The 10,821-nt window shown below is 38.0% G+C and overlaps 2 protein-coding genes across 4 annotated transcripts in view; both read right to left on the bottom strand.

Moving 5' to 3' along the window:
- Positions 1–4,395: 4,395 nt before the first annotated feature.
- Positions 4,396–7,102, bottom strand: LOC125671134 (uncharacterized). 2 transcript variants are annotated; one of them, XM_048906617.2, is made up of 9 exons: positions 6,954–7,102; positions 6,191–6,305; positions 5,971–6,008; positions 5,767–5,884; positions 5,413–5,459; positions 5,137–5,254; positions 4,822–4,859; positions 4,618–4,734; positions 4,396–4,530 (listed from the first exon to the last, which is right to left on the bottom strand). In XM_048906617.2, the coding sequence occupies exons 1-8, from the start codon at positions 7,003–7,005 to the stop codon at positions 4,619–4,621; spliced, it is 642 nt and encodes a 213-aa protein (XP_048762574.1). In that variant the 5' UTR covers positions 7,006–7,102; the 3' UTR covers positions 4,396–4,530; position 4,618. The 2 variants fall into 2 exon arrangements, with proteins under 2 accessions (XP_048762574.1, XP_048762575.1); XM_048906618.2 differs by having other exon boundaries at positions 7,058–7,091.
- Positions 7,103–8,939: 1,837 nt separating this feature from the next.
- LOC125670282 (coiled-coil and C2 domain-containing protein 1-like) overlaps positions 8,940–10,821 on the bottom strand; it is a 32,438-nt gene continuing 30,556 nt past the window's right edge. For both annotated transcript variants that reach the window (XM_048905371.2, XM_048905370.2), the window contains exons 28-29: positions 10,026–10,150; positions 8,940–9,906 (exon numbers count right to left, since the gene is read on the bottom strand). In XM_048905371.2, coding sequence (XP_048761328.1) covers positions 9,868–9,906; positions 10,026–10,150 — 164 coding nt within the window. In that variant the 3' untranslated portion in view covers positions 8,940–9,867. The remainder of the gene's footprint in view (positions 9,907–10,025; positions 10,151–10,821) is intronic.

Here is a 10,821-nt window from a genome sequence, read left to right as displayed (position 1 = left end):
CATAATTTAAATTACGAGATAATACTAGGCTGACATATCACATTATTCCATCAAATTAAGTTTTGAACTGACAAACGTATCATCTTCTCTTGCATAGCCGTCAAACCGACGATGCTTTCAGTGTCATCTCGCGTGACTGTGGAGTCCCAAATGCGGATGCGCAGTCTTCCAACTGCGGACAAGCTATGTTGCGGGATGTGCTCTGATGTCTTTCTTTTCCTTTCTTGCTAACGTTTTGCTACCAGGCCATCAAGACATTTGGTCTTAAAGATCTTGGCGCCTTTGTTGACCACAGTCCTCCATTCGTCACGGTCTTTGGCCAGGGACTCCCATCGGAAAGTCTTGAAGCAGAACCTGCTGCACTTTACTCTTTGCCTTTTGTCTGCGCAGATCGAAGATGCGTCCATCTGACCTGTAGTTTATGGTGACGCCTGCACTAGACTTGGAAAGAGCTGATTGCAACATGGCTGCAAACAGGATGCTGAAGAGTGATGGAGCCATCATACAATCTTGCTTCATGCCATTGGTGACTGGGAAAGGTTCTGACACACAGCCGTTTTCCAAAACTTTTGCCATCATACATCGTGGAAGGAGCGTACCATGTGAATCAATTTTACAGGACAGCAACTTTTGCTAGGATTGACCAAAGGCCATTTAGACAGTGTAGAATGTCTAGGTCAGATCGATGAACAGGAGATAAAGGTCTTGATGCTGTTTCCTAAACTTTTCCTAAAGCTGACGAACTGCAAATATCGTGTCAATCGTGCCTTGGTTGCTTCTAAATCCACACTGACTTTCTGATACATCATCGTTGATCAGGTGCTGTTCGAATATATCGACAAGAATACGTGCCAAGATCTTACCAGCTATGCTTGGAAGGGAGATCCCCTGATGGTTGTCGCAGGCTGACTTATCACCCTTGTTCTTGTAGAGATGGATTATGTTTGCATCCTTTAGCTCCTGAGGTAGTTTCTCATGCAGCCATAAGTACTGCAGAAGTTTTATGAGCTTGATGATGAGTACCGCCCTTCCTTCTTTGCATATCTCAGGGGGAATCCCGTCCGGTCCTGCTGCTTTTCCTGGCTATAAGTGTTTCACAGCCTTCCGTACCTCTTCCTCCGTTGGCTGGTCATCTAGACAGTTTATCATGGGCCGTTGCGGAATGCTGTTAATCGCCTCTTCGTCAATGCTAGACAGTCTGTTGAGCAGCTTGTAAAAGTGTTCCGTCCATTGTCTTAAACTGTCTTCCTTGTCCGTCAGCAGAACACCCTCCGCCAAGTGAACAGGAGTCATGGCATGGATTTAGGTCCATACACTGTTTTCAAGCCGTTGAAAAAGATCTTGATTGCATGCAGATCTGCATATTCCTGCAACTATGCAGCTTTTGCTTCCCATCAGCTGTCCTTCATTTGATGTAGCTCTCTCTCTCTCTCTCTCTCTCTCTCTCTCTCTGCACACAAGGTGAGGAGTAACGTCCTGATGGAATTTTCATTTCCAGCACCCTGACTCCGGTCCAGGCCTCGTGGTCAGATCCCACACGAGCATTGAAATCAGCTTATCTGACTTGGGAACTGTCTGTATAGCCCCGAGAGTCGATAAAATAACTTCCTTGTCAGTGTCTATGTGTTTTATTGTTGGACCTACATGATACGCTGATGAAGGTGATGTACTGTCGTTTATTGACAGTCTCATTACCATGAGCCTGTAGTTGATACCCTTCGGTAACGACTTTAGTTTCCGCACAATGCTGGTGCGGATGGCGAAGCCAACTCCCACTTCTCTTGGCTCTTCCTCTGACTGTCCACTCCAGAAGAATGAATAACCGACACCAGGTTCCGTCAGCTCACCACACTCGGCGAAACGAGTCTCACCTAGTGCAGTGATGTCCACTCCGTGACTATCAAGTTCTCATGCAACTAACGCCGTCCTGCACTCTGGTCTGTTACTGGACTTGGTGTCCATAAATGTCCTAACGTTCCAGACACCAGTGCAGAGTTTGCTAGATTTACGAGCATGTCGTCTGTGATTCTTTGTAATATCTTGACTGCACAGCTGGTAAACTTACAGGGTTCAGAAGGGCAAGCAATGTTTGAGTAGCCTTTTCTAGACCTTTCCCCATATCGGAAGGAGTAGTGCTGTCCCTGGAAAAGGCTGATCCCACATCAGGGCGGCTGTCGAAAGTTGTCTTTGGGTAGGCAACCAGCGATCATCCTACCCTGACCACCTGTGTGCAGGTCTGTGGATAGCAGCTGCCAGCACCATCCTGTGTCTGCTGCCGTCGTCACTCGCCCATCGCCACAGGGCTTTGGAGGTTGGCGACCTGAGACCTGCGCACTTGCTTAAACTGAGAGCTGCTTTTTGTGCGGAGACGTGCTCACTCACTCGGCCTCATAAGTCCGGGACCAGGATATACAGAGTATGGCGTCTGGGTGGAGAGATGGGCTACAGTGTCTGGCCAGTGATCACCACTGGCTATCACCCTGTGTGTGACACGTCACTTTGCTGAAGCGCCGCTGTAACCATTGAACCGTGCAGGTATCCTCCGCTCACATTGCCTCAACAGTCTTTGAACCTCACAAGGCAGTGGGTCTATTTACCCATAGGTGGGGGTTTGGTGGATGAGTCACCGGCAGATCGACCCTGCGACAGGTAATACTGGATCAATCATATTGACTACAGCCTAGAACTTCAAGGCTTATTTCCGGAAGCCCTTCTACAAGGCTACATTTATCACTATTATGTACTGTGGAGCACCAAGTTTAACCAGTTCTTGCCTCAACGTTAGCGCTCCATAGATGTGCACATCAACTGAATTATTTTGCGCAATAATGGAATTAATGATGTCTTCAAATGATTAATTATGAGTTATTTGAGTTTATGTGAATTTGGCGCTCCATAGTATCTCAAATAATTCAAGATATCGTTTATCATTTGAAGGTACCATCACGTCATTTGATGCACTCAACGAATGCATTAAAGATCTCTTCAAATAATTGATATCTTCAATTCTTAATTATTGCGTGCATTAATTGAATTATCGATGGTATTTTCCAGAGGAATTGATGCGCGCCATAATTGAATTGTTGCTTTAATCATGTAGATTAATAATATCAACAATTGAATAAATGCGCACTACAATTCAATTGAATGCGCGGAATAATTAAATTATTACTCTTTTTAATTGAATGATTGCGTGCATCGATATAATTGATACGCACAATTATTGCTTATGATATCATTAATTCAATAGATGCGCACGATAATTCATTTAAAGATATCAAGTCAACATATTCGGAATTGAAATAATGATCTACATGTATATATTTGGATTTTTGCTCTCGTTAAAAGATTAGATTAGAGGGAGCAATGATTCAATTAAAGTGATAAATAATTCAATTGTGGATATATTGATTGGAAATACGCTCTATCTACAATTCAATTGTTGATATCATTAATTCATTTTAAGAGAGCAACAATATTCATTTACTGTTCTCATCAGTCCAAAAGAACGACTCAATCAATGGGCGCAATAATTCAGAATTGAAGATATCATTAATTATTTGAAGAGATCCTAATTTTGTGGAGCGCCAAATTGACATAAACTTAAATAAGTGAAGATATCTTTAATTAGTTGACATCAATTCAATTATTGCGCGCCATAATTGAATCAATGCATTCATTGAATTGGTGCGCGCTATGATTTAACTGAAGAGAACTATGAGCTTAAAGATATCTTCACTTATTTGAGTTTATATTAATTTGGCGCTCCACAAAATTATTGCTCTTTTCAGTTGAATTGTAGCACTATCATCAATTCCATTGAAGACAGCAACAATTCAATTATAGTGCTCATTGATTCAACAGAATAGTTAATGCTATCAACAATTCAATTAATTCCCGCAACAATTCAGAATTGAAGATATCATTAACTATTTGAAGATATTTTAATTGAATTGTTGCACACATTAAATGAATTAATGATATCTTCCCATTGTTTAGGGTATCTATCTAGCAGATATTTGAATTTATGTCAATTTGGATCTCCATATTAATATTGGTACACTATTAACAGATACCAGGTACCGTCAACACCTTTTTAGACAACAAGAACAATGGACTGAGAGTGCTCGGTGTGCGCGATTGAAGAACGCTGTGTGTGGAAGGCGGTCGCTCCTACATAAGGAGGGTGTCTGTGTTCTTCTCACTTCTTTGTTTATTTCATATAAACATGCAACCCCCCCCCCCTTTTAAAACCAACTTGATTTTCAATTTACTTAAAGAAATTTGTACAATGTTTATATGTAATACATGCATCTGTTCAAGGTTTCTTGGGAAGAAATTGATATATACACTTGCATGGATAGCTTTGATTAGAAAACCAGACAACGAAGAGGAAATATCAACAACTTATTTATTGATTTAAAACAAAATAATAACCATAAACACAGGATATAAAGTGCAGATGCATCACAAGTATTTGATCTGATGATAGATGAAGGTCATTTGCTCAAGCCTTATCGTCTAATTATTCTGAAATGATAAACGAAATTTAATCCAGATATGAATGATAAAGAACGTGTGTTTTCGCGCTCGTTGTTTTATAGAATAACACGGTACCTTAATGAATGAACTCTTTATATAAGTTATGTCCCAGACACAAGAGCTCAGTCGTTGTACCCATAATAGTGATGGTCTCTCCAGCATTCAGAACCACTCCATCATACAGACAGCCATCTTTTATAAAGAAAAAATTATTAAAGCCATCAACGTAATTAACGAAATATCAGAGTTGGTAAATCTAGTTTAGTAATTTTAAAATACCTTGGCCATTGGAACTTCGTTTAGCATCACAATTTCCACTGAAATGATACAATACAAAATAGCATGTTACATCTTCCGAATTCAAAATGTTTTATCGCGCGATATAACTACTTATGTTTACACGAGAAATGTACTAGATGTAGCATTCGATCGGTATCTTGATTTAATAACAAACATGTTGAAAATAAGTAAACGTATTTAAAGTTCGAAGCAATATTTGGACGCATCATCGTCTAGTCATGATAGGGCTGAACAATCCCACAAAGAAATCACTATATAGATGTAGTTTGCATAAAAATCTCTCCGACAGCTTACTACAGTGGTGTAATAGCGCTGAGGTTGTTCTCCCCCAAACAGGTCATTTTTCCTAAACAGGGTCTGATCATGATATCCTCCCCAGTGGAATAGACACGCCCATCAAACCAACACCCACCTGAAGAGAGAATCGAGATTTTAAGACTCTCCTCTGCATGATTGGAGATAAAAGCTTTGAAATAGCAAGTTTGTAGTCACTTTTTATACAGGCTAAAATGCTCTGCTGAAAGACAGCATAGTGTCAATCACACGTTTACAAACATTTCTCTGACTTACTCTGTCCGTCATCTGAGCGTTTTGGCATTGTTCTGGAACAGTCTCCGCTGAAAATAGTGAATTCTTACACATCATAATATTCGTTGAATAAAGCTACCATTGGTGCAATTTGTAAGCGTGCCATGATATAGATTTAAGGCACAACAAGGACGTAGAACTTAAAAAAAAGATGTAGAACTTACAAAGGTAACAAGGATGTGAATGTTACAACAAGGACGTAGAACTTAAAACAAGGATGTAGAGCTTACAAAGGTAACAAGGATGTAGACGTTAACAAGGATGTGAATGTTACAACAAGGATGTAGAAGATAACAAGGATGTACAAGTTACGAGGATATAAATGTAACAACTTACAATAAGGGTGTAATGCTGGTGTACAAGTTGTTACCCAAGCATGTCATTTCTCCCAGACACCCACCGAAGACAACCTCTTCATTTTTCTGATATACACGACCATCGAAGAGGCACCCAGCTATAAACAGTTGTGGAAATACTTGCATGTTGGTTACACTTACAGAATAAATTGTTATTTTTGTTTTTCAGAAAGAGACAACTTACTTTGTCCATCTTCTGATCTTGTGTTTGGACAATTACCACTGAAAAGCAATATACATTGACATGAGAGTCATGTTCTCAGACCACGAAGAAACAATGCATGTGTTACTGGTGATGTCAGGCAAAAGGTCTCCATTATGAAACATGTTTCTTTTCAGAAACTATCATTAAAATTCTTGATATTGTTAAGCATTCTTCTAATGATATAATTATAGCGGCCTACCCCCATTGCTGCAAATCACCGTAGGCATTGTTACCTAGGCAGGTCATGGCGCCCAAACAATGAGAAATTACTATTTGTTCTCCCGACGAGTACATTTTTCCGTCGAATAGACATCCTACAAAAAATTAAAACATTCTGGGGAATTTGAATTGATTATTATATTAGATACTATTAACTTTTTACCTGTGAGAAATAACGTTATTTAGAAATTTTATGGTTGTAGATTTGGTTTTAAAGTTTATTAAATTTACTGCTTTTGAAAAGCGAAATTAGCCCCAGAAAACAAGTATAACTACCGAGGAATGAGATGAGTTTCAATTATCAATGCTAATTATGATAAATGAATGAATATTTGAATAAAAAATCCAATCAAAAGAGTTTTATGGTAACATGTGTTTGCATAAACATGAACTCTGGCGTTCAATACGAAAAATTTAGTTTGGGTTGAATATTTTATTAGACTATAGTTTATGAAAATTTTACGAGTTTCAACTATATCTCTTTTTATGCCAGTTCCCACAACCCTTTTAACAGAATGCTTGCTGCTTGATACTAAGATGACAAAGTTGATGACGAAATCTTAAATGAATCAACTTCTGTATGTTAATTACTTCTACCCATATACCATTAGGTTAGGTTTTTTCTCAAACCTTGAAATGAATATGTACGAATTACATTTTTGTGTAATTCTATTCAAATATGAAACAAACGAAAAAAAGTAGAATATGAATGATAAATACTATAGACGTATTCCTTTTGATACCTTGTTCAGCATTGGAAATGGAGAAAACGGCAGCTACAATATAGAAAAACATCTTGTGAACTAGCAACTGGCCTCTTCAAGAACTGAATGTAAAAGATTCTTACAAAACGTAATGGTTCCTTTATAGTAGTCCTCACGTGGATCAGCATGCTTTAGGGTTTATGTAAGGAAGATAAGGCAACACGTGGAACTTATTATAACCAAGGTCGTCCCAGAATACGGATAACGAAATAGTCCAATTAAAGATACCAAAAATACCTAGTAGAGCCAAGCGCGTGGATTCTGGCATTTACACGAAATTTGGCTAACTTTGGCAACAATAAGAAGTGTAATACTAAATTTTTTTTCAAATAGAAGTTTCGTGCAATCCATTACAAATTTCTTGCATTCATGTACGTTGATGCGAACACGGGGTTTTCGTCGAGGCCATTTTTTGTTAGGTTGGGTCTGGTTGCTTCTTCAGACTAAATTAATGGTTAAGACAATGGACGCAAGACTGAATTCGCATTCAATATCGCAAGATGTTAGGATAGACTAGTCTCGTATAGTAAAACGAGATATTTGGCGCATACACGTATTTCAGCGCAAATGCAAGTGCCAAGACATTGGCGCAAATTAATGTTAGCGCATTGGTAATTTGTTGCAAAATACAATGTGTGATTCGATCCACGCCAATTCCACCCCCCCTCCCCACCCCCCATGTCAATCAAGCGTTCATTCTGACAAACCACGTGACATAGATTGGCATCAGAATGGAGAGGAAGGCTTTCCGAGAGCCTTGAAATGGAATTCCCTTTTCAACACACCACAGCATTCTTTGTTCACCTGAATACTAGTACCCGAGTTAAAACTCGACATCATGACTAGTAACTACCACCTCCGGAACCTGAATCTTATTATATTACAGAAACTACCACCTCAGGAACCTGAATCTTATAAAACAACACCCATCACAGTAATATGAATCTCGACTCGTTACAGTAATTATCAATTCAAGAACCCGAATTATGAGTTATTGAATCCCTAAGAGCTATACCATCATGTATTAAGTAAACTACAGTAACTCTCGGAGCACAGTCTATATAGAATTCAATATTCTTCATCCTCCACCCCATCTCAGAAGAGTAGTCCTGTGGGGATCTGGGTTAGAATAGGTCCTCAGCACCCCTTGCTTCTCTTAAAAGGTGACTAAATGGGACGGTCCTTCGGATGAGACCGCAAAAACCGAGTCCCATGTCACAGCAGGTGTGGCACAATAAAGATCCCTCCCTGCTCATAGGCCATAAGCGCCGAGCATAGGCCTAAATTTTGCAGCCCTTCACCGGCAATGGTGACGTCTCTATATGAGTGAAATACTCTCAAGAGGGACGTTAAACAATCAAACAATCAATCCAAGAATAGTAAGCCAATCAAAACATAAATTAATTCAATTGTGTGCAAGTTCTAGGCTGGGCGAATGGATCACAGTACAATGTTGAGAGAGCTAGTCTCAGACTAAAGATGGTGTTTTGAATTGGGGTACTGAGAGAGCTAGTCTCAGACTAAAGATGGTGTGGTGAATTGAGAATGCTAGTCTCAGACTAAAGACGATGTTATGAATCAGGGTGTTGAGATAGCTAGTCTCGGACTAAAGATGGTGTTATGAATTCGGAGAGTTGAGAGAGCTAGTCTCAGACTTAAGATGGTGTTTTGATTTGGGGTGTTGAGAGAGCTAGTCTCAGACTTAAGATGGTGTATTGAATTGGGGTGTTGAGAGAGCTAGTCTCAGACTAAAGATGGCATTGTGAATCGGGGTGTTGAGAGAGCTAGTCTCAGACAAAAGATGGCATTGTGAACCAGGGTGTTGAGAGAGCTAGTCTCAGACTTAAGATGGTGTGGTGAATTAATCCATGAATATGGCTAACTTGGAAATAAGTTGGACACCTTAGAACTCTGCAAAAATCATCTCAGAATCTTGTAAACATCAAGAATTAAAGAATACAAAAATTAGATCTCTAATGAATTTAATCATAACAATTTAATCAAGTAAATAACGGTATTATCAATGAAACAAAGACGTAAAAAAATTTTTTTTCTGATAGTTGTTGCTGAAAGACCATTCATTTACGACACAGCTTTACAATATATAAAGCTGACAATTTTGTATCCACAACCTAAGAACCAATTGGTAAGTTTAATTCTTTTGTAAACTAATGCCAGTCATAACCATGCAAATAAATGTATTTATCGTCACCAATGTTTTGTCCACAATAAATCCTTGCTGTTTTATTGAATCATATTTCTCAATATAGGAACTGTGATAATACGACTGACCTTTCAACTTCACACAAAAACATATACTCATAACAAATTACAAAAAACAAGTTGTGTCACAAATATAAAGAAAAGGAAGAAATGTCAAGTGTACATGTTCGTATTATGCGGGTTAAATAAACAACGAGAGTATGGCTTAATTTCTGCATGATTATACAAATTGCCTTTATACCCCTATAAGAAAAACAAATTGTTTCTTAGATACATGTAGATGTATCAAAAGCAACTTTCTAAACCAGGAGAGCAAATGATGACATCACAACATGTCTCTTAAATCCACATGTATATTCGTGTATTCTTCTTTTCAGTGCAAGCTTAGAAACAACTATTCCTTCTTCTAATATTTGTTAGGATATGTGTTTTAAATTGACAGCATCCACTGATAAATGCCCTACTGATCAACTACATGATCTCTAATACCATTACTGATCAAGCAGTGACCTAGGATAATCCTTCACCAGTACACGCTGTTTATCAACACTTGGAGTGAAAACGGAAAAGGTGGGTAGTGACTGCCAGCTATCACTTTAAAGTATATTCCTGAACAGCATTTTTCTCGTCCGGAGCACACAAGTTGTTTATCTGCAGTGGAATTCTTCTATCAAAAGAGTTGTGGGTATTTATTCTTTATAGCAAGGATCTGTAAAACAAAGCAAACACAAATGTACTTGTCTTCTTATGGTGTATGCAGTTTGCACAGTTTATGTTAATTTCTATAATTTCACAAAATAAAGTTCGTGAAAAATTGAAGTGAAATACCTCTTTCTCTGCATGCTTTTTCTTGGTGAGGATGATTTGAGCTTTGTGCATGTCTCCTAGCTTGGCTAAATGACGAGCCTCTTCTTCATATGCTGCCATGTCCTTCATTACTACCTCAACATATTCTTAAAAAGAAAGACATGGTTCATTTGTTAAACTACCCAAAAGCATACAGCCAAATCAAACACTACATTACATATGTATGTACATGTAAATTCTAAACAACTGTGTGATAAACTAGTCTTCAAAAGAAATGCAGCTAATGTGTTATACTTATAGTTTTAGGTATCTGATACACAATAGTCGAGTTTTTATCATTTTAGATATATGATATATTGACAAATTGATTTTAAATCTATATACTAATAAATCATATCATCCAGTTACATAAAAATGTGAGAGGGTATTACAATTTTAGAATTCAAGCCATTTTTTTAAAAGAACGATCTTCCTTGCTAAAAAATATGTGACTTCATCAGATTTTTCCTGATGACCTACAGTTTTCTTTATAGATGATCACAAAAAATTGTTTTAACACAACTTTCCACCAAAAGTTTATTCTGCAATTGTATTGTTCTATTTTATGTCAAAACTCATGCATTTCTGATAGGGGTTAATGTTCAATCCTAGGTAATATTTTTAAGAATTTGACACCCTTAAAGTAAAACCAGAGGATTCTTTTTATATTTTAAATACTTACTTAGATGAACTCAATCAGTCAAGCCTCACAATTTCTGAAAATACTCATAAATAAGGTCATCAGTCCCTCTTAACACTTTAAACACTCACTAATCAG

Source organism: Ostrea edulis, chromosome 4 (genome assembly GCF_947568905.1).
Source record: "Ostrea edulis chromosome 4, xbOstEdul1.1, whole genome shotgun sequence".
NCBI classification, from domain to species: Eukaryota; Metazoa; Mollusca; class Bivalvia; order Ostreida; family Ostreidae; genus Ostrea; species Ostrea edulis.
This window is presented reverse-complemented; position numbering and strand designations above follow the sequence as displayed.